General features: G+C 38.3%; 2 protein-coding genes and 1 non-coding gene across 3 annotated transcripts; all 3 read right to left on the reverse strand.

The window, feature by feature from the left end:
- Window positions 1-196: 196 nt before the first annotated feature.
- Window positions 197-329, reverse strand: LOC113127014 (U8 small nucleolar RNA). The gene has a single exon (XR_003295356.1). It is a non-coding gene; the product is annotated as a U8 small nucleolar RNA (small nucleolar RNA).
- Window positions 330-2,904: 2,575 nt separating this feature from the next.
- On the reverse strand, window positions 2,905-14,431 carry grinaa (glutamate receptor, ionotropic, N-methyl D-aspartate-associated protein 1a (glutamate binding)). Its single transcript, XM_026300437.1, has 7 exons — window positions 14,307-14,431; window positions 7,457-7,819; window positions 6,835-6,950; window positions 6,525-6,725; window positions 6,114-6,242; window positions 5,470-5,613; window positions 2,905-4,694 (listed from the first exon to the last, which is right to left on the reverse strand). The coding sequence occupies exons 2-7, from the start codon at window positions 7,779-7,781 to the stop codon at window positions 4,545-4,547; spliced, it is 1,065 nt and encodes a 354-aa protein (XP_026156222.1). The 5' UTR covers window positions 7,782-7,819; window positions 14,307-14,431; the 3' UTR covers window positions 2,905-4,544.
- A 607-nt stretch (window positions 14,432-15,038) lies between these two features.
- mapk15 (mitogen-activated protein kinase 15) lies at window positions 15,039-23,583 on the reverse strand. Its single transcript, XM_026299541.1, has 14 exons — window positions 23,061-23,583; window positions 21,593-21,691; window positions 21,160-21,189; window positions 20,190-20,280; window positions 19,654-19,784; window positions 19,149-19,312; window positions 18,824-18,963; window positions 18,687-18,744; window positions 18,020-18,157; window positions 17,672-17,777; window positions 17,192-17,519; window positions 16,631-16,758; window positions 16,300-16,452; window positions 15,039-16,129 (listed from the first exon to the last, which is right to left on the reverse strand). Exons 1-14 carry the CDS (start codon window positions 23,148-23,150, stop codon window positions 15,944-15,946), a joined length of 1,842 nt encoding a protein of 613 aa, XP_026155326.1. The 5' UTR covers window positions 23,151-23,583; the 3' UTR covers window positions 15,039-15,943.
- Between the last annotated feature and the right edge of the window lie 519 nt (window positions 23,584-24,102).

Here is a 24,102-nt window from a genome sequence, read left to right on the forward strand (position 1 = left end):
ATTTCTGCTTCAATGGCTCTTTTACCTTAAATGAAACACAGTGTAACTGAAACACAACTGCTGTGATTGTAAGGAACACATTCAGAAACTCTGATACACAGCTACAATTGTACAGCACTGACATGTAAGGGCTGTTCAAACAAGAACTCCCTGGGTGCTCAACAGACATCTTATCAACTTTACTTTTCACAAGTTAATCAGAATGGATCTTGCAGGGTGTTGCTGTTCCCTGCAAGACGGAGACATTAATCATATCTCATTAATCTCCATTCATCACGTTCTGATACTCCATTGGAGGAGTAACAGGTAAGGATGTACCTTACTGATAATGACTAACTGACTGCATGACAACTCTTATGATCCGCAGGTACAGCTATCTCACTCACGGTTCACAATCCCGGGGTCGTGTTCGAAGTGTATTTGTGAAATGCATTTAAGTGTATCTGGGGTTAAGTGGGATTCTCAGTTTGTTATTTCACAATGGTTTTTGTTCTGTATGATATTTTTCTCAGTGTAAATGTCACAGAAATGCGTGTTCATTTACATATCGTCAGCAGAACCAGCCTTCCCATTGGCGCACATTCGTAAAGCTTTTTTCTCAAATTAAAACCTCCGCGTTGAAGCGTTTTCTCAGTATACGAGCAGTTCATTCAAAATGAAACACAGTGGTTCGTTCACTTGACGGATTTTAACTGTTTAACAAGTAATTAAAAGAAACAAAAACGCAACGTGACTTACCAGCGGAAGCGGAAGTATACGTTAGCGTCACAAAGACCAAAGTGTCGTGACATTTATGTGACAGCTCGCAAAAGTAAACTGAACTTACCAGGTGAATTCATGTTGACTTGTACAAAAATGGTGGAAGAGTGATATAAATTCAACAATTCGGACACAAATAAATAATGCATTAACTACACCGAGGGCCGTAACCCAACACCACACGAAGACGGAAGGACGTGACAGTAACTTCTCCTGTTTGAATTGTATGTCTGGATTAAACAGGTAAAAATGAAATTATCACACAGATATATTGGGGTAGAGCAGTAATTAAGGACCATTGCCCAAGTACTGTACTTAAGTACAATCTGACATACTTGGACTTGTGTATTTCGATTTTACACTACTTTATACTTCTACTCCAGCTCTGTGTAAAAAGTCATGTAGAGCTAAGATTTTATTTAAATGGAAACGTACGTATACACATATAAAAAACAGCGTTCAAACTGAAATCCCAGATTAAATACTTTACAGCAAAACTGCAAAATATCACGAGTCGTTACGTATTAGTGTAAATGTTTCTCATGTTGTTTTAGATAAGAAAATAAATTTTGTGTAGAGGTGTATGAATTAAAAAAAATAATGATCTCCTGTTTTGGTATTGGATATAAAGAGGACTGCATTTTTCCACATTCCTCTAATACAAATGTGTATATGGAATTTTATAATCACTGTCACTTCTACTGTCAGGCTAAAACGTGATAGAGCCAAGTGTCACACACTACCTTGTTGCAGCCTCCTTAACATGATCATCAGCTGTTCAAATTTGGGCTCCTGCGTTTCTTCACCTGTCAGCAGCAGGACGTCAAAATACATCAGCCTCGACTCAGGTGTAAAAGGTTGGTGTCAATTGTACAAATAATCAGACACTTGTAGCTTGTAGTTCATGGATAAATATTCTCTGTATTCGTGTGTAGCCTGGCAAATATTACTTATAGTTGCTGTTCTATGGAGGTTTCATTTGGAAGAGTCGATTTTAACTAGCGATATATACATTGACATAATCTTTGGCTAGCTTAGGTTAAAAACAAAGCTAACCTCAGCTATTAGCAACATTTATATGTCGACAATACAATAATATTGTCAATTTGTACATTGTACAAATTGTGACTACTTTACCTCCTTTCAGTGTTGTAACATTAAGCAATTCTTCCATGTTGAAATCTGTTAAGCAAAGAAAAGAAATATTCATGAATTAAATGTGGTCTTAACTTTCTATCCTTTAACTTGATGTCTATGAGCAAGTGTTAGCTAAAGGTATCACCAAACTAAATCTGCATTCTCAAGCTGCCTCAGTTTACCACATGGTGAAAAACTATGTAGGTTAAAGGTAACTAAACTATGCAGCTTTTTTCTCAGACATAAACAAAGTAAGAAAACAGGTTAAAAAAACACACTTGTGCTAAGACTAGCCAACTAAAAACTCCACTTAACTAAGTGTTGCGAATAGCTAAGGTTAGCTTTGTTTTTAGCTAAGCTAGCCAAAGATGATGCTAATGTATATCGTTAAAATCGACTCTTCCAAATGAAACCTCAGTAGAACAGCAACTATAAGTAATATTTGCCAGGCTACACACGAATACACAGAACATTTATCCATGAACTACAAGCTACAAGTCTCTTACCAATTTCAAAGTTAGCAGTGACTAAGCCAACGTTAGCTTAAATTTCTGCTGTTATCTAGCCTGTTTTTTTTAAGTGACTTATTAAATTTACTCCGTCTAACCTGCCGATGTGCCCATATTTAACCACCCACAGGTCTCTTCTTAAACCATAAAAATCACTTCTGCCCCCGAGTCCTAACCGAAGCCAGGCGCGCACGAGGACAGTATGCGATGTGTGGCGCCATATTACAGGTGCGCGTGCACCACATATTAATATTTAGTCATTATATCACATAGATAATGTTACTATAGACTGTATGGTCAGGATTTAGTAATATCAATTAAAGATCAGTAATGTATCATTATTTTTAATTAAAAAAAACAACAAATTCACAGTGTCTTGGGATGTTATACTTTTCATCCGGTGTGCCACCTTCAGATACATGTAGGTTAAATGAGCACGTTCAACACGTTTGTGTTGTTATCCAGTTTTTAATGAAAACTGAACAGCAGTGTAGGGGAATACGGTTCCACTTTGATTTAATGCAAATATACAATGCAAACAGACCTACAAAGCCCCAAACCTACTTAATTTATACACATCAAACCACTAAAGAGCTCTATATACACTTACACGTTGGTTAGATATAAACACAAGAGTTAAAAAAAAAAAAAACTAACAGGGCTGCCAAACAACACTGTCTCTTAAACAGCAACACCCATACAGTGTGCATTATCAGCACATGCAAGTGGGTCATGCAAGGTGAAAAAAATCACAACAGAAGTTACAGAATTTAAAAAAAAAAAAAAAAAAATCTTAAATATATTCATTCATGAGTATTTTGGCTTTCAGTACATATTCATTGCTTTTGCTTGTTTTATTTTGTTGAGTAAGAGTATAACTGGAATGTTGTGGTTTCACAGTCAACTTAAGTAACAGTATTTGTAAGTTTCAGTCCAAGTTTGTTTTTGTCATCACCAGCTTATAGTAACTTCAAAGTAATCATCTTATCTACATCAAAATCAATAAATAAATCAGCTCATCAGACCATTTCCTTCGAGACCACCGTCCATCTACTTCATATTAGTTAGGAAACGTGGATCAGCTGTGTACAGAAGGGGTCAGAAATTTCAGTACTTCAATATTTCACATTAATTGTAAGAACAAAAATACAGCACAAAATTATTACTTCACTGTAATAGCTCAAGGATCGGGAACTGTTAGAGACAGTAAGAAAAAAATGGTAGAAGTTAAGGGAACATCAGCTTTGGATCATAGTATCTAAATATTAATTTGTGTTTATCATATTCATCCAATGCTGATCTTCATTCTTAGGCCATTAAAAGATTTTAGTTACTGTACTGGGTAAGTAAAGTTCTGTCAGAGCACATTTTTCCAAAAAGCAATACATCCATATGACTCACTCCAGCATGCCTTTCAGAGGCAGAGGGGGTATTGGCATCATATACAGTAATACACTTAATTATTTACAACTAAGACAAGCAAGCCATTCCTCTGGTAGTTCCAAAGAATCATAACACATCTTTAGTTGTGTTTCCAGTGTTGCCATGCAGATATTTTTACACCAGCAGATTGAAAAGGGAGAGATAAGTTTGGGGAAATGGATAGATTGAAGTAGGAGTGTATTCCTAGCACTAATAACTTCTCTTCAGGCAAAGCTGGTTTGCATCGCTATTGAGCACTATGGATACCTTCCTCGCTATTCTTCTGTTTAATCTCTGCAGCCAGGCAAGGCTGAGTGCCAAGTATCCACAGGATAACATGGTTTTATACTGTATATGCCAAGCCAAACTGGAAGCTGAGGGGCTCTGTAATGTAGACATTACTGTCAGCAAAAGCAAAGGACAATAAGAACAAGCAGAGTGGTCAAAATCAAGGAAAAGACAAATTATTATATTCTGTCATCTACAACAAGATCTGTACTTAATAAATAGTCTCTCTCGCATTTTATGACAGGCTGCCTTTCCTCCACAGCCCGATTCCCTGTTAAAAAAATAGAACTGTGTGTGTTTAGAGAGGAAACAAAGAATTATGGGAAAAAATGTGAAGAGAAAGAAGTTAGAGAAACGGGCATGTTAGCAACATTTCACAATAAAGGGAGGCATTCTCTGTCTTCTTGCTTTTCTCTCTATGATGCAGTCTCATTCACGGGAGCGTCCCACAATAGCCAGGAGGTAAAGGAAGATGTTGATGATGTCAGTGTAGAGGTTGAGTGCAGCAAAAACGTACTCTTCTGGACTTAGGGCCAGCTTCTTGTTGCCCAGGAGAAGTTGAGTGTCAACAGCCAAAAACTACAGACATGAAACAAGAAAGGCATTAAACATTTCAATAGATTTATCCAATTTGGAATAGAAAATGACTATTCAGTGATCAGCAATCACTATTGTTATGGGAACATTGACCAAATACATCCATATACTATTGTAAACAAAGACACAATCAGCATGGCTATATCACAAATAATTTGACCTTCAAGACTGGTTCTTTATTCAGCCAATGGCTCCTATCACATCTTCTCCTTTGTTGAGCTAAGTGAATTCTACCTTTGATAGAGTTATCTCCCTCTTTTTGCTGGTATAAAGCACTTATTTTACACTTGATAGAATGTTTTGGCTGAGTTTGACTTTCATGATGCACAAATACATATCTTATTAACAAAGTTAATGTCCCACTTTGCTCTTGGTAAGCGTGAATCTTTTTCCTACCAATTTTGAGCGTTACTTTCACAATTCTGTAAATGTAATTAGTGCTTATTGAGCAGAATATTATACTTCGGAAAACTGTTGTCACTAAGTTTTTTTTTTCTGGGCCCGGAATGAAGACAATGGAGAGTGACCAGAGTGTGAGCCAGGGATGATGACAGTCTGGTAACTATATTCAATTACCTCAGATCTATCAAATTAACCAACTGGAGAACTGCGTTTGAGCTTTGACAAAACAAACCACCCTTGCTCAGGTAATAATCATCAATGTCAGACTACATTTTAAAATTTGCAGAAAAAGTCCCTGAATTTAATACATTTAGAAGACAGCTTTACCAACACAATATGAGTGTGTGACACTTACACAAGTGAAGAGCAGGGCCCCCAGTGAGGCATAGACGATGTGCAGAATCTTGTGGCGGATAAAGATGCACAGAATTGAGAAGAGCAACAGCACGATCAGGCACACAAAGAGCACGCCGCGACATGAAGTAAAGTCATACTTGCTCTGTTGTGAGAAAAAACAAACAAACAAACAAAAGACTAAGAAAAGCAAGATCTTGGTAAATATGAGCTCTTTAAATCTATAAAACATGAGAGACATCCTTCTACGGTATTTGGGGAAATGTTCATTGTAATACAGTGTTGATAATTCATAAGACACTCAAAGTAAGTGGTTTGAATATTCTGTATTTTATGCTACCAGTCAAACTGGTAATGCAAGTTTGGACACACTGTCTTACATAACTGAATGAGAAAGTGTCTCCAAACTTTTGAGTTTAAATGAACTTAAAAAGAGGCTTTAATGCTAGGACACACGTTCCAGTGCAAGAGTGTGGCTGCAGTGGAAACTATGTGAGATTGACTGGGTTAAGCACATTTCTATGGAAAACTAATAAGATGAAATACTCACTTTTGCTTTCTTAACTCAATAACATAGAATGTTTTATCTGTTTACACAAAAACATTTGACTTTATCTATTCATACAGCCGCTGGTGTGTGCTGACCTGCAGTGAGAAGATGACGACAGTGAAGCAGACCACTGCAGTGATACCCACAGCTATGATGACAGTCTCCGTGCTGTAAAAGCTGGCGATCATGCTCACCATGTAGGAGAGGCTCAAGGTCAGGATAGACTGCACAGAAAATACACAACCAAATTAAAATCACTCATGACATGTATTACATTTCAAAATAAGGTGACAGTCTCAAAACTCTCTTAACAAATAGCATAAACTCAACTAGATCTAGTTTGTATGAGAACCTTTGACAGAAAAACCAACTGTTTTTTTCCATAGAGACAGCAAAAAAGCTGAATAAAAGACACCACTGACTTAGTCAAGCTAATGGAAAGGAGGTTAGCCTGAAGAGTTTTACAATGGGTAAATCCATACTATTCTATAATTTAATGTTCTTACTAGTGCAACCAAGTTCCAGGGGTGTTTGCGGCGGAAGTCACCACAGCAGCTGAGGACAATCAGAGCCACAAAGAAGACTGCATATGACACATAGTATGTCCATGGATTACGTCGCACAAAGTACTTGGCATCATCGACAAAGGTGAAGACAGCAACAAAGGAGAAAGTGACCAACAGCTGCACTGTGAGAACCATGAAGACCTGGTAGTGAAGAAGAAGGCAAGAAATATATGTTGTGGTGGCTGGCACTGCATATAAATACGAGTTATATTTATGGTATATTTGCTTTGTTACCACGTTTAAGACTTACTTTTCTGATGAAAGCTTGTCGGATGGTCTTGTCTTCAAAGCCAGAGTTGGTGAACTCCTCATTGTCGTAGTAAGAGGGAGGCCCATCAGCATGGTAACCAGGGCTGCCAGCAGGCGCTGGTGAACAACAGCAGCAGGGTGATGATTAGCAGTTTGTTAAAAGTGGAAAAACAGGCAAAACAAATGAATGCATGTCTGTGGTGTTTTCAACACCGTGAATGTATTATCTCCATAACTGGCTGATTTAAAGTCTGATTTAAAATGGAGGCAACAATGTGTTTTCTTGTTGATCTGGATAAGAAGATCTTACATTGTCCTTCCAGCATTTGAATTTGTTTAATGTGTAAATACATTTACAGAGAAAATTCTGTTCGTACTATTAACTTCGACATGGAAAACTGAAGTAGCTCTAATATTAAATATTAAACTTTAGCTGATCACACCAGTCCTATGTGAAACTGAAACTTAAGCGTAATCAGACTGAAATGACGACGAGTGCTAAAGCCCCAGTATTGGACCATGTTACACTTTACTGCATGTGGGACACAAAGAACAACGTGAACCAGAAAAAAGGCCAAGATAATGTGTCATAAATGCCTTAAATCTCCACTTTAATTACTTACCACTTGCGTCTCCAGGAAAGCCTGGCTGTGCGGGTCCTTGCTGATAAGGCCCCTGAGGATAAGGTCCCTGTGGGTAGGGCATTTGAGGGTAAGGCATCTGAGGGTAGGGACCAGGGGCAAAGCCCGGTGCTGCCTGGGGGAAGCCTGGTGCGGATTGTGGGAAGCCTGGCTGCCCATACCCAGCAGCTGGTGGGTATGGTCCACCTGGGGCCTGGCTGTAGTTGGGGGGTGGCATCCCAAAACCTGGCTGAGGGGGTCCATAGATGTTGTTATGAAGTGGGTTGGACTCACCCATAATGGGGTATCCACTTTTGTCTTGGGACATGGTGTGGGGGGAAAGGCTCACTCTGCTGCACGAACAATCTATAATAAGGGGAGAAGGACAATTTTAATGTCTTTTATTGCATCTGAAAAGCCTGAGAATGAAAAAGAGAAAAAGTAATGACAGTACAACATTAAGGCCAAACTGGCAAAGACACAAGCACTGCATCTGCCTGATTAAAAATGTGACAGACAATCCAACAATGTAGTAGGAAGAGAGGACAGAGGGATGGAGCAGAGCACTGCCTCTTCTATTTCCAAGCAAATTCCAGTTATAATTTAATGCAATTTTACCTCTATTCTCTTTTGACTCCGCTAAAACATGCCTTATTTTATTTTCAAACCAGATAAAAACTAAATTGACTGGTTCAGTCACCAGCTCCTTCATCAAACACTGAATGAGTGAACTGGAAACAAACTTAAGGAAAACTGTAAAGGGCTTAGTCTGTTAATGTAGAAAGGCGCTACATAAAATGCAGTCAAGAATAATGAGTAACAGTACTCTGGTTGTTTGTTTGTTTGTTAAATAAGGAAATAAAACAAATATTAGCAATACAAAGAAAATCATATTTTGATTTGACTATATATGATGGTTAATTATTAACTATAGTCTTAAGACGTGTTTAAGATACATGAGTATGAGTGCAGTGTGTGTAAGAGGGGGACAAAAGAAGTACTGTAAGAAGTCAGCTCTGAGTATATTCATGGGAAAGAAGTAGAATTCCTAATAACAACAATGCAATTTCTGCAGCAAAATGCAATATTTGACAAGGTATACAGTGTAATCAGAGCCCCAGAATACACTAAGAAAATATTAAAAATACATAAATATAAAGCTACAAATAACTGTGGGAATTATTTGAAAATAAGTTTGCATTTTATTTTAGTTTTATCACATGGTGATCAAACTATTTTAACATGTGATACATGTAAACAGTTACATGTAATGTAATGTAATGTTTTTGATATTTAACTGAAAGCAGTGGGCAGCAGCAAGTGATCAAAGGAGTGAAATAGGTCACAGGTTCGAAACACTCTAAACACCAGATAAGACACTGGCGTCACACTGCTCTGGGCTGGGGGAGGGAGCATTATGGCCAATTATCAAAGCACATCTGAAAACACACATCTTCGGCCATGGCTGCTAGGGTAAGTCCTGTCTACAATACTGCAGATTTAGGAAGTGAGCTACTCTAAATGTATCACTGACAACAACCACAGTCCACAGAAAGAACTGTGGTAAACATTATTTTAAAACATTAGGCCTATTATTTTTTATTATCAATTAAGCTGCTGATTATTTTAACAATAATGAATATAAAACCCAAATGTTTTTGTTTATTGTCACATAAAACCAAAAAGCTACAAATCCTGACAATAGAAAAAACAGGAACTAGGGACTGTCTGAACTTTATCCTTAGAAAGTGACTCAAGCAGTTCAATTATCAACCAAGCTGATAACGATTAGCAATGACAAACTGATTGTTTCAGCCAGGTGGGAAAAGCGAGGGTGCTGGGGTAATGTGATACCAGAAATGAGTCAACCACTGAGCTGTTGGTGAGTTTTGTAAAAGTTGTGATTTTGCAATTATTTTATCTTTCTGAAACCTTCTCAGTGAGAGGTCTGTAGGATTGCTACTTCACTAAGAACTGTGGATTCTTGTTATCATTATGTCAGTATTGACTGCATGATGTCAGTAGAAACTTACACAAGTAAAATACCAACAAAAATTTGTTAAGGAGGCTATATGGACTTCCCCAGCAGAAAATTTAAAGTCAGGATGGATGGTGCACAGTGATGCTTACAGTGTTACCATGAATGCAGGTGGTGCCTTGGTAACAAATATATATTTAATCTGATTTGCTTCAGGGAAGAGATCTGAAATACTGGCCAGTACTGCAGTGTTCCTCCCCTGCCCAGGCCTCTGCACGTCCCTGGTCAACAGTTTTCTGTGCCATTTATATCCATATATCATGAGGCAGCTACATGCATGACACAGCCGCACACCAGAGCACAAATCTCTCTTAAGAGTGAGGTCAGATTTACAAAGTTGATTGATGTTTTCAAATGTGCTGTACAGGTTTCATATAAAGCCTTCCAGTCCCCAGAGGAGTACTTCTAAGCAGGAATTGTGCCCAAAGCCATTCCCCTAATTGCTGACTTCAAATGAAGAGCTCGAGTTGGCACCAGATTGACTTTACAGTGATGCATAGGCCTATGCTTTTTAACCTAACACACAGAGACAAAGGCAAACACACACTGTCCTTATGCTTTTACACAAACACACACATACACCACTTAAAAAATACACAGAAGAACAAATATCCATTAAGCAACAAATAGAGTAAAAAAAAAAAAAAAAAAACCCCAAAAAAACCAAGTTTCTCTGTTTCCTCTAATCGCTCCCTATTCTCCTCCCATTTCTAGGCCACACTGAATTAACACTGAGCGTTATGCAACACTGCTCTATTTCTCACTGGCAAACACATCCAGACTTCAGCATGTGTCCTCATGATCCCTGGTCTTTCCATCACTAGGACAGTGCCAACTGCAGACAGACATGGCTGCTGCTGGCTCTGCTTCATACTGACAGTCTCCATTAAGATCATAACAGATTACAATCATTATCTGAGGAGCCAAATCCCTCCTGACTTTCCAGACAACAACGGTTGTGTAAGAGGGATCCATGATTCAGTTTTGCTGAATTAGTTGAAAAATCCATTTGTTAGTCACTTGACTGCAGTCAATACTGATTTGCCTACAACACTGTAACGAACGAAAGACAACACCCTCCTCCACGACTGAAACACAAGCAAAGCTTTGTTTGCTTGTGTCACGCATAATAGGACATAAAATTACCATAGAGACGTGAGAAAAAAACTGCACTACATCTGTGACTATATAAATACTTACATATAACACATATATACCTATAATTGCAGGTTGCTCAATTACAGGAGTCATCAGTAATGAAACTCATAAAATGGACAAGATGGTAGCAAGATGATATTTCTGAGTCAATAAACAATTCTCAGTCCTAATTCATATTAACACATCCAGATTATAGCAAAAATTTAAGATAATTGTGTATGTCATGTTTCACAGAATTGACTTCACATTTACATTTCCTTTATATAATTAGAGCAGCAGTCTGTTTAAAGATTTCTATCTGTAGATGATGGACTACCTACAGTAGTATAATCCAAGGTAACACACCACACAGTCAAGATAATGGAACAGCAACTTCTGAAACAGCTACGTCAGTGCAGACAGGCGTCTCAAGTATTTTGACAACAGATATATTTTTCCATTTGTCTGAAGACACTCATTCATGTAGATGTAATCACTGTAAAAGCTGTTGATTTTATATTGTCAAAATATGCAAACAATGTTTAATAGTTTAGTTTAAAACCCATATATACAAATAAAAGTCTTTAAAAGAATAATATGAAGGAATAATATGAAGGCACTTCAGTATAGGCCATTAAATATTAGTGCCCTCGACCAGCACCTCATCTCATAAGTGTGCAAGGTCAATTCAGCAACCACAACAGTTTCATTTCTACAGTTTCTTTTTTGAGAGCAAGGAGTTGGTTTGAGTAATTGTTTGTACAGCTTTACAAGTATTACGTGGGAGATTTCAAATCCTCTTAGCAGAGGCGCCCTAACGCTGTGGATAAAGGCAGTGCCACTCTCCCTGGCTTCTGCTGATAGCTATCACTAGGGGAATTAGGTTGAAGACAGAGTTTCAGTGGGATAGCCAGACAACCGCGTTAACGCAATTAGGCTAGAACAATACCTTGACAAACCCATATACAACATACTATGTGCATGCCTGAGCAACACCAGGAAACAGTAACAAAACAGGAACAGCCACACAAAACAGTGGGGCCTATACAGAGGTCAGCATGTCATCCTAAAGAATAAGCATACCACTTTTAGACATGCAAATATCTAGGACTTCAGTGAGTCATCATCACAAAAAAAAAAAAATGCTGTTTCACAGTCACATGGTGAATGACTCGTTAAAAGCAATACAGTTTTGCAATCTGTCGGGAGCAAGTTTCACATGGTTGTTACACACCCACTGCAATAACCACAAAACCAGCTGAACTTTAACCAAACTCAAAGCTGCACTATGAAATTTTCAGTCCTATTATGAAATCCTCACTTGGACCACCTGGCAGATAATGTCCTATACTTTGTTGATGCCAGTCCCTGTTTGTCAGCCAATGCAGCAGTCTGGCACAATACTGTCATCCTGACACGCCATGTCATCAGCAGTTCTGGCTATGTCAACCCTGCAGACACCTCTCCTTGTAACAGATGGCTGCACTTTGGGTAGGTTAGCCTAGTACGACAACATACTGCTGTCACAGCAAGCAACATCTTAATTTCTCTTCAAAATAAAATAGCTTTCCAATAAAACATAGATTGTGAATAACGTCATAATGTTATAACAAGATCATCATGCATTTTCTTGTGCTGACTGTATCAAAGAGAGAGAGAGAGAGAGACTTTTATTCAAAAATGTTTCAGGATGAGGAAGTTACATTCATGGCTGCAATAAAGATTCAGTAATCCTATAATTAGTTCAAGTCCATTTTACAGTCAGATGATGAAACATCCGCTAATTAACCTCACTTATTAGAATTCTCCTCACCTTGTTGTTCCATTAAATGAATATCCAGAAGAAATGGCCTAGTTTATTGAGACATTGTTCATTCAAAATCTCTCCCTCAACATACCAAGAAGATGCAAACCAGTTAATGTAAGACTCAATCAACTTAAAAATATTATATTGGAAGCAACCTAATCTGCTCTGGATGATATGATGCATATCCTGGTAACAAGCTGTCAGGGGCAACAGAGGTGCTGCTTGTTTGAGCTGATGACTATCAGGCTCAGGTATATTCCTTTAGTGTCAGTCAAAACAGTGAAGCCAGACTGTAAGTGAAGAATGTAAACTGATTAAACAGTTGACCTTCAAATAAAAACATTTATGGGAAAGTTGAAAAGGGCAATATAGGATCTAGACTAAGAGGAGCAAAGAACTGTTTTTGATTAACAGTGTATTCAGTAAAGTCTACACCATGGTATCTAGCCCAGTAATATCTGTATTGACCATTATAGACTTTACTGACGTATTTCATTTTAAATGATTTTCAGATTATGAAAGTATTTGAAAATTAAATAATCATTTGATAGAATCAGTCCTGTATTAACATATAACTACATATCGTGTAATGACATTTTTTTGTTTTTCACATTGCCCACCACCCATTTCTAACTCTCTGACAAGACCAAGTACCAGCTGAGTCATGGTTATATCAACATTATAAATCATTTTAGGAAAAATGAAATACATCTTCTTTGAAGATAATGTGAAACAGACATGGATACAATCACGATTAACTGTATCAAGTAATAGTGAAATATCTACCAAGCATTTAAAGATGAATTGATCTAGACTGATTAACTGATCAATTGTTTGATTTCAATGTCAAATTTAATTTAATTTGATTTAATGTCAAAGTATAATGATTAATGCCTGTAACTGTTTTCTAAAGGGGGAGTTGTCACATCACATTTTGTCCAATCGCCAATATTCATTTTATCATTGCAGAAATGAAGTTTACAATAAAAAGAGAGAAAATAGTAAAATCCTGTCTGGAAGGCACATTGGTTTAAAAAAATACAAATCACTAAAACAACTGATAATCAATATAACTATGATTATTCCTCTGTGTCTTAAATAACCAATTGATCCATTGAGGTCTATAAATATATCTTACGTTGCTCATATCTGCAAGGCCATCATTTACAGAAAAGCACAGCAGCTATTAACTATATATAAAGGCTGAAAACACATCGAAATGTAAATTAGGCTCCCCTAAAACAGCCTCGAAAAGCAACTAAGAGATGAGAGATGATGCACGACTGAAAACCAAAACAGAAACATGAATCCAATATAAACAGTGCGCCTCGTTTTTATGGTGCACCTGCAGCGGGCCCACCTCCATGTAGGCCTCACCAGCGCAGATAAATGCGACACTGCGCTCATCCGTCATGGTTAAACTCACAAATATAACCCCGGAGCTATCAAAGCGTCAGTATAAAGGAATGTGGATTAAAAAAAGGATCTAAGCATCCAAAAACAGCTCTCTGATGACTCCATTAGTGACAAGGTTTTTTTGTTACCGATGACCACACACCGCGCCCCCATGTTTATAGCGCTGAGCTGTCCGCTCCTTTTGAAGCGAAATTAAAATTCTGTGTGAGATATCGTTTCTAAATACGTAGAGCTTAGCTAAGGCCATATGTTTTGGTGATTTATCGTTTTGACAGTGGGCGACCGTTGCTAACCAAGCATTGCTCGCTACCAGCACAGCTAACGTTAGCATGTTTGATAGAAAGAATGAAGAAAATAAATAAATAAATAATACTTTCTAGTAACAAAACACAGGGGTAGTGCATAGTCTGAGTAAGGCTATAAAGGTAACGTCTAGTAAAGGTAAACAGGCTTACCTTTAATGTGTGTGTGCGAGAGAGTAGCTACCGAATGAAACCGTCCCTCCTCCTCCTCCAGGTGGTCTGAGCTAAACTGGTCAACAGCCGTTGACGACACACGGCGCGGTCACGTGACGTGTGGGGATCACCGGTTGTTACACACAATGACTCGAGTGCGTCCGCGCTCCTGCCGTAACGACGCGTAGTTTTCCATAACGCTTTACGGTGAAAGTGCTGCAAAGGAGAATTCGGCAGGATGCAGAACATTTACAGTAGTGAGCTGCAGACTACTGTCTGTTGCACAATGCACGGTATAAGTTTGAGGTTCTTGTAGACTATTTTGCTTGAGTAAAGCCACTTAGGCTACTGTTTTTATTATACTTCAAACATTTGGAAGGAAATATTGTACTTCTAATTCCATTACATGTTTGTGACTATAATTACTGGTTACTTTTCTGATTAAAAAATGTACACATGCTAAGCTTATCAAATTCAGTGCATTGTTTAGGATTACTTACTACTTGGGGCCCCTTGTCATGTTAGATGTCTATGACACATAAGGAGTTCCACTAAGGAATCGTTTTTCCCTCTAGACTTCTCAAAATGGTTTTATTTAAATTGGTAATGCCAAAAGAGGAAAAAATGTATTATCATATTATATATTATTATTTCACGTAAAAACAAATATGGGGAAAAGTTTGAAAAATTTATACATTTTGGTGTAGCAAAACTTTGTGTTTTCTTCTTTCCTAATCATCCCTCAACCCCTCAGACTTATCTTGTGACCACTGAACTGTGTCCACAGAAGATATAAGTACAACATGAAGTTTTGAAGTCATCAGGTTTTTACATTGTAATATTAGTACTTTTGCATAAGTAAGCATTCTCAGTGCTTTCGCATCTGTTTATTATTAAACTTATGGTGGTTTGCTGCCACAGGCATCTGTGTCTGTTAAACATTATAAACAAGAAAAACCTTTGCCATTCTGTACACATTAGAAGAACAAGTAGTGTTATTGCTACTGTATTCACATGAAAAATATCTCCTCATTGCATATATAATCACTTAAAACATGTATTTGCATATTTTAAAGAAATGCTATGTACATCAGAAGCCTACTGGCTTTATTTACTTATAGACTATTAGCTTTGCCAATCAATATAAAAATCCAGTTTAACTCTGTTAAAAATGAACTGTGAGCCACTACTAACCCCATTTGTGATACTTGATGAAATCACAAATGTGTTTAGGGACATTTAGAATTTTAACATTTCAGCTGATGATGTTCAGAGAATTTTACGTTAAACAAATCACCATGAACCAAATAATGTTCAATGAAAATGGGGCTCTCAGGGCTGCTGGTAGGTTGCAGAACCTGGCAACTGGCGGGTAATTCAGCCTTGTGAGAAAAGCAGTCAAGCAAGACATGTTGAAGAAACTTTAAATTTGAAGTCATACTGGATTTTCTAAAATCCAGTATGACTACACAGTCTACACAGTATGCAACAGGTGTTTTAACAGTCAATACAGTTTACAAGATCTCTTTCAGTTTGTCACGTGGTTAACATCTTATGACAAATTAAACATTGTTGTATGTTTAAACAAATGCCCTACCCAATCCGTGTAACCAGTGATATGACAGCAGTCACTGGTTTTATGGTCGATTACGAAGCAAATTGTCCAGTTCAGTCTTGTTGATGGTACCATAGGCCTGGGAATAGCTTCCTAGTTTGGCTCGAGGGTCACCTGCAGCTGCCACATTACAGTTACTCTGAAATACTTTCTTGCTGAACCGAGGCGGGGGCCGAGCCTCACGAACCTGAGAACTTGAGCGTTGGTTCTGCATGTAAAGAAAAATAAAGTTCTTGTCAAGCCTCAGAGCTTCGAAATATCCAGATATTTTTATGTATGCTATATTTAAATTAATATTCCAATATGTATGTGAACAGAGTGAAATTGCATCGTGGCACTTAGACACACTTGACATGTCCTAAGGTGCTGTAGACTGACCAGGTGTGCAGACGTGACATATAGTCCAGTGGACAGGGATGGCTCATCCTTGCGTACTAATGGATTGTTGTGGGTTTGGTTTACAGTCATGGAGAAGGAGCGATGATGAGCCACAGGTGCTGAGCGTCCACGCTGAAGAATCTGGTCCATGGACTAAGTTAGATTAGAAGCAAAAAACAAGGAGGTTCAAAGTCAACCAGAGAACCACATAAGTGGGAAAGAATGCAAGTGGCTGTAAACAGAAAGGGTTTAAAGACAAAAGAAACCAAGATGAGTTCTCATTCAGAGAAAATAAAACTGAATACAAATTGGGGTGAGGTCTGGTGCTTACTATATTAGCATTGGTGACCTCTGTTGGTGATGTAGGTGTATTTCCATTACTTGTCTGTCCTAGTAATTTCCTGCAGGCTGCAGCAGAGTGATAATGGGGAGGACCGACTGGACTCCGAACATGACCATCTGAATGATGAAAAGAAGAGCTTATGTTTGCTACCAAAAAAATATATGTATGTATATTGTATGGCTGAGAGATTTATAGTATCTATAAGGAGCTGTACTGTTTAGATTTTATTGTGAATGTGGGAAACTAGGCCTGGGTATTATATCCATTTTTTGATATAAATGTTGATATAGTACTTGAGTTTCTGTACTGATAGAAAAACAATACTTTGTTTTGGTAAATTATTTTGAAGACAAGACTGACAAAATTTTGATTTAAATCAGGAAACATCTGAACAAAGATTAAATAAACAACATTACAGATAGGACCAGACAATGCACACAAGCTTTTAGAACCTTCAGCTTTTTGATTCTCTGTGCAACAAACATATTTCAGTCAAGACCAAAAAAGTAAGATTTGATACCCGTCCTGCATGTAACATGTTTCACATACTTGGGGCATGTGTGATGGGGTTATATGTGACTTTTCCCAAGCCAGTGTTAGCCAATGGACTTGTCTTCTCCACAGCAGATGGGGTGGATACATTTACAGGCCCAGGCTTGGTGATGCCTGTATGTGAAGGCACATGGTTTGCCTCATCAGTCCTTTTACTTTGTGGTGGTTTCCCCTCACAATCATCATCAGCATCACCATTTGCCGCCACTGGGCCTTTCTCTGCTTTATCTTTCAGACTTGGCTTCTCCCTGCTACTGACACCACCTCCGTCCTTCTGCTGGATCAGTCTTAGCATCCCTTGATTAGTTCTCCTCTCCAGTATCATCTACACGTAAAGAACAGTGAGTGTTTCAGTATGTTTAGATCAACTTCTGGAAGATCTGCTGACTAGTTGCACGACAGTACATTTCCATTTAGCATGGTCAAATATGTAAAAATGAAATGTTGCCTCCTGAATATTTATGAGTCAATCTGTACCTCATAAAGTTTGTTGCGGTATTGAACCACAGATAACTGAACATCATCATCCACTGGCAGCACTACATCATAGTTAAGAGCAGGCTCTTTGAGTGGATTATGGAACCTGCAGGGGCAGAAAAGCTATAGTTATATATTATTAAGTTATAAATAAATGTTTTTCTTCGAACAGTGACACAATGGTACATATACAAGTACTGATCGCCATCTAACATTCAGGAGAAATTAATGACTAGAATTGAACTGACCAAAAAAAAAAAGAAACATATATGCAATAATCTTGCCATGAAGAAAACCAGACCACAGCTACAAATCCATGAATCACCCTAAATGCGTGCTCCTGAATACCTGGCTACGTATGGGTGTTGGAGGGCTTGCTCAGCAGTCAGCCGCTTGTCTGGGTTGAAAACTAGCAAACCCTTCAGCAGATCCAGAGCATCAGGAGGCACAGATAGCTGGAGGAGGTCCTCCAAAGGCACCTGTGGCCTGGTGAAAGAAGGAGTGAGATTTAAATAAAAAAGCTGGAGGAGGAAGACAGTAGATGTAATTCAAAGTATCTAGCTAAATAAATCGCAGGTTATTTGCTAGTTATAAATCTGCTGGTTTGTGCAAATATCAGCCATAAGTTCAAGTAGACAATTTGACTCGCTTTGCTGACTGATCATCATTTTTTTGCATATCCAGTGCACCCTTTTTAACAACACCGTGTCCATAAGCTGCCATTGCTTAGTTTGTGATTTTGCTTTGTCACTGCTGCACCATTGCATCTCTGTAATAATGACTGTTCCTACTCCCTGTCTGTAATGATCCCTGAAACCACCTGTAGGTTACAATAGTCTTCCCAGTGGAGAAGAGGAAATTTGTTGTCAGCAGTCTCTAATGTCCTTTTGTGCTGGTGGTGACAAGATTGAGCCAAGCATGAACTGTACATGTTCTGTATTTCCTTGTATAGTAATCCATGTACCATAAGTTGACTGAGTGAAAAGCAGGTTCTACATACAAAAGGTTTTCTTACTTTAGTAACATTCGCTGAATGACAGATGATCCATATTCAGACTTGATTGCCAAAATATCTGAAAATGAAATTGGATTTAATTTATTCATAATGATGAATAGTGTCAAGGGATTAAATGATTTTGAGTTTTTAGTCACCTTCTGGGCTAGGGTGTGGTATGGCACTCATGATCTTCTCTATTTGGTTGATGGTGGATGTCCCAGGGAACAGGGCTTTTCCCAGCAGCATCTCTCCCAGGATACAGCCGAGGCTCCACATGTCTACACCTTTAGTATACCTTTAGATGAAATGTACTTTTACTGTTTGGTACACTCAAAATATCCGTGTAATTTTTCAAATAAGAAATTTGTCTCTTGTTTGCCATCCTCTGTCCTCCATCATTGTTGTATCAGCTGTTGAACGAGCACAAGCAAAAGATGTGGATACTGACAACATTTGTTGTCAGTATCCACATATTAATACCTTGTGGATCCCAGCAGTATCTCAGGAGCTCTGTACCACCGTGTCGCCACATACTCCGTCAGTGCAGGATTCCCACTGTCCTCTTGGATCTGGTTGAGTGATCTGGCCAAGCCGAAATCACACAGCTTGACTATACAGTCAGTGTCCAACAGCACATTGGATGGCTGTGGGGAACGCAGAAAGGGGAAATATCATTCACAAGGACAATAATAGTTCAATTTTCAATGATCTGTCTATCTTTATATCTGTAAGGTCAGATTGGAGAGATATTAAAATGTGTGGTTCCCAGCATGATCAGTCTGTAAAAAACTGAAATTATAAAAGTAGTGGCTCAGTAAGAGAAAAACGATGAACAAAAAAGTAGTTTTTGCATTGCATGCATTAAAGTTTTGTATAGCCTACATATTATGCAGCTACAGATTTTGAATGTTGTTGGCTCAAAATAAAAGCATATATGTCCAATGCTTTTACTGCAGTTTTCCCCTTGACGAAGTCATTGGCATACCTTTTGGTCCCTGTGGATAACATTTCCTGAATGCAGGTATTTGATGGCTTTCAAGAGCTGGTACATCACATAACGTTTATGGATGTCTTTAAGTAAGGTTCCTTTCTTTATCACTGCATGCAGATCAGTATCTGGTATAAAGCAGAGAGCAAAAATTATATGATTATACTACATCTGTTACAGTAATATCAACCAATGATTAGATCCTCAGCAAACCATGATTTTGCCACTGAGTTGGTAAATACACAATCCTGTATCGTTGCTTAATAAGTTCAACTAAGGAGTGTCCTGAAATTGAAAACAGTGGAGGTCTGTGCTGTGTTCAGTTTTACAATCTGTAGACTCAGCAGTAAGATAAGCAGGCAGCCAAGGGGAGCAGAAGCACTTCCACACAGTCACCAGGCCCTTTTCAGTGATGAATTAAACTGCGAAGAACCACTGCAGCTTTGCCCATGTGGATGTGTTGTAATACAGGCAGGTTATTTGTTTGGGAGCAGCACTGCATATGTAGCACCACGACAGCGTCTAACACTCACCCATGTATTCAAAGATGAGGTAAATGTCTTTGTCATTTTGCGCTCGGATGACATTTAGAAGTTTGACGATGTTGGGATGATCACCAAACTCCTGCACACAAAAGAAAGATTTCTTAACAGTAAATAACCACATCTGCACATAGAAAACACACTCTTGCCAGTTTGACCTTTAAATAACTGGAAGGCATTGTGTCAAGGTTGTGTAAACAACATGGTACATTTCAACAGAGGTTATATAATAATCACTACAAAACCCCATGTCTACAACACTGCAATTACAGAGGAAAATGGCAACAGCTGATTAGGGGGCAGCACAAGTGAAGGTCACCAGTATGTAGGTCAGTGGATAAAGAGTGAAACAGAAATATATAGGACACAGATATAAAGCACAGGGAGGCAGCTACATGCTTAAAGTTTTCACCAGTGTGTTTCGGTGTCCTATATTTATCTTGGACTCTTCCGTGTTTATAGTGACGCTCCTATGTTTGCTCAGAGTTGCTTCCAGCCTTGTTAAAATATATTTGATTGCTCATAGTGACATGGTGTTCGCGTTGTGTAAATGACAATTAGGTCTCTGTTTGTTCTTTGATATCTTTGATTTAATACACTTTGAATATTTAGCAACAGCCCCAAAAAACATATTTCTTCTGCAGACTGAGTGCATACTCTTCCAAACGTGCATTATTTTTCATATGTATTTTACAACTTTCCATTATTCCATCTTCAACTTCTGGACTTTTGTCGCTGTACAGATGGGTTTACTGTGCTCTCACCCAGTAAACAGACCTGCTGCAAAATCGGTTTAGAAACCTTTTCACCATGAAAAAACATGGCATGGAAAAAGAGATTCTGCTATGCCAGTGTAGAAAGAGCAATGATGGAAACAAATGTAGAGATTGTGGCTTAATCTAAAAGAATTCCATTGTGACAAATAATTGAAATTTCAGTCAAACACAGTTAGAATTGTTACCTGGAGAAACATGATTTCTCTGAATGTGCGCTGCAAAGGAGAAAAAGATTACAGTCAGCATTTGAACTCTACAAACAACATGCAGCCATAAACTAAGCACACATAAGCCTCCAATGTAATCATTAGCCAAAGTCATCTTTCTATTCAAACAGGTGACGGAGGCAAGTTATACAGGGTGGCAAGGTTAGTGATCCCCAGTCTGAGTGTCATTATAGGGTCACAACCTACATCTGTGGGACTGCAGCACACTTCATTAACTTATTAACGTATTGCAGACAGGGTAAATTGACCTCTTTAGGCCTCTTAAAATGACTAAAATGATCACTTTGAATTGGCACACATTTGCAAACAATGAAAATGGAGTGCCTGCAGATTTGCTAAGTTAACAATTTACAATGATGACATCACTTACTGTAGATGAGCCAGTACACACCTGAGCATCTGTCCTGTTTCTGAAGGCGTCAAAGATCTTCTTCACAGCTACAATCTCACCTGTCTGTCTGTCGACTGCCTTCCATACGATGCCATAAGCCTGAGTCAGAAAATGCAGGTAGCTCTACATCAGTTCACCTTTTGTACTTGTGAGCTTTCAGCTTTGAAAAAACTTTAACTGCAGGATATAAACTTGTTAAAATATATAACTGTACTATAATTGTACTAATCTTAAATTTTGATTACTTAACCACTTAACTGTAACATATCACATCTTCTTAATTAATTTGTATGCCCAAGAGGTTCACTAGATGATAACTGAAAAGCTGTTTTATTTCTACTTCATTAGGAATGCTGGCCTAAAAAATATAAAGACCGTGAGAGTAAAAATATTGGTATGAGCCTTTCAAAACACCATCTATGTGTATTTTTCCATTATAAAATGTAAACTGCACTTCTAATCAACACACTAAGGACATTACCTTTGTATCTTCAAAAGTAACTGTTGCTCTGACTATGGTGAAGTGAGGGTGCTGATGTAGGCAGTGAACTCAAGCGTAACAGTGAGGCAGGGCATCAGAGTACACCACTACTGTAATGACTCAGGGACTAGCACTGTCATCGCAGGCAGTGGATCAGATTCACACAGCCCGGGTGGGGGATTCTCAGTGTTTGTTAGACCCAGGCTCCAGAAGAACAGAGTTTTAAAACAAAAACAAGGCATATCCAGAACAACTAGAAACAATTATACTCCTGCTATAAAACTTTACTCTTTACGCTCTTTACTCTCAGCATCCAATTGGCACAGTGCTTATCACTATTGTTCAAGTCTCTGATGCATCAATGCATAGGTAACTACTATGCCACCAGCCAACTATAAACTGGTTGAACAGCTGTGTAACATGAGTCACAGCCATCCTTGGACATGTGTAGTTAGCCAAAATGACGTGTCTACGTGGCATTTACCACCTGGTCTTTTAGAGTTGAGCAGCAATTTCTAAGTCTCCAGGGAAGGACTATGGAAAGAAACCGGGCTGTTTTTAGTCCTGTGGCAACCGTACCAGTGGAGAGAAAAACAAAAGGGGTTGGACTCTAAAGGGAACAAGTGTCCTCACACATCAGCTGATTTGCAAAGAGTTTGTCCTGCCAAAGTAAATAAAGCCGTTGCTTACAACACTGGTATTCATAGAGGACTTAAAGTCTGGAGGATTTCTCTTAATCTAAAATACAAAGTCTTAAAAATGTGATAAACACTGATGTGCAGGAAGAAAAATATGAGTCAAAACAATGGTTGCAATACTTGAAATGCCTGCAGGCTGAAATGGAAGTGAAAGTGTTGACAACTTAAGAAACTTTTGTTTCTTCAGAATTTAGAATAACAGTACATTAGGGAGTTTTTTAAATGATTATTAATTTTATACACTGATCGATTTAATTCAGTATCCATCTCATTTAAAAAAATAACTCACCCCTTTTCCAAGTCTCTTCTTGATTTCATACTTTAGTGAGATATGTTCTTCCACCTCTGAGACATTTGCTGATTGATACGTTTTGCTCATTTTTAACAGGTTGATTCATCTGCTCATGCAGAAATTCTCAGCATACTAACTACCTGCTCCTGAAACACACCAGCAGGCTCTGGATATCCGCAAATCAGGTCTTGAAAGGTTGGAAGCAGCGGGTGAAGCAGTGAAGCGGGTCCCGTCAGTGCCACTGCATTCAGTTCAATGATAATTTACAGCAGCTTCGTATTTTATCTGGCAACCCACATGCGACCCTGCACCCCTGCTTGTTGCTAGACGTCGCGTTCCTTACTGTTCAGACAGCTCATGTCGGTCGAGAAGCAGGTTAGTTTTCGTTTAGGCATTTGGTGCCTTGAAATTACATTCTCTTCTTAAAAAGTCTAACACGGTATATGTTGGGATTTGTCAAAGTGATAGTCAAACCTTTCTGTGAGTTTGGATACTCCCACACTGCTGCCGCAACAGACGACCGAAGAGTTTTGTCTTTTTTTGTTGCCCTGGTAACGAATGACCAGCAGCCTGCGTCTTAAAGGGGCCGCAACACAAAAATAAAGCTGCTGACATTTGGTGTTCCCATATATAAATGAACGTTGTGGGTGAGATTTATGGCACCGGGATTATAAAAATAATATTGGAGGACGCACTTTATTTAATGCGGCATCTGTTAAAATGATCTAACTTTCCCGCTGAATAATGGATTTTCTGTTTGGTTTTGCTTAGTAGAAACAGTCAATTATGCCCTGTGACAATCATCAACTCTATCTAAACATTTAAATTTCACTAATGTTAACTTTTTACTTATTGAAAAAATCATGCTGCTGTCAATGATTCATCTCATAAAATAAAGCTATGCTATGATAAAACATGAAAAATAAGATGGTAAAGATTAAAGTAAGGGGTAAGGACAACAATCAAAAGGATTATCTACAAATAAGCCTGCCAACTTCGCCTGCCAACTTCGCCATAAGACTAGACATGGTCAAAACAA

This window comes from Mastacembelus armatus, chromosome 11, assembly GCF_900324485.2.
Source record: "Mastacembelus armatus chromosome 11, fMasArm1.2, whole genome shotgun sequence".
Taxonomy (NCBI): Eukaryota; Metazoa; Chordata; class Actinopteri; order Synbranchiformes; family Mastacembelidae; genus Mastacembelus; species Mastacembelus armatus.

Excerpts from the sequence above, each read along its gene's own strand:
- grinaa (XM_026300437.1), bottom strand. The coding sequence starts at position 7,781 with ATGTCCCAAGACAAAAGTGGATACCCCATTATGGGTGAGTCCAACCCA. Across the intron at positions 6,951-7,456 it reads CTTTCCTGGAGACGCAAGTG|CGCCTGCTGGCAGCCCTGGT; the intron begins GTAAGTAATTAA and ends GTTGTTCACCAG. Across the intron at positions 6,726-6,834 it reads GACAAGCTTTCATCAGAAAA|GTCTTCATGGTTCTCACAGT; the intron begins GTAAGTCTTAAA and ends CTTCACTACCAG.
- mapk15 (XM_026299541.1), bottom strand. The coding sequence starts at position 23,150 with ATGAGCAAAACGTATCAATCAGCAAATGTCTCAGAGGTGGAAGAACAT. Across the intron at positions 18,158-18,686 it reads ATTCAGCGAATGTTACTAAA|GCCACAGGTGCCTTTGGAGG; the intron begins GTAAGAAAACCT and ends TTCTTTCACCAG. Across the intron at positions 16,453-16,630 it reads AGGTCACCAATGCTAATATA|TCCATGGACCAGATTCTTCA; the intron begins GTAAGCACCAGA and ends AATCTAACTTAG.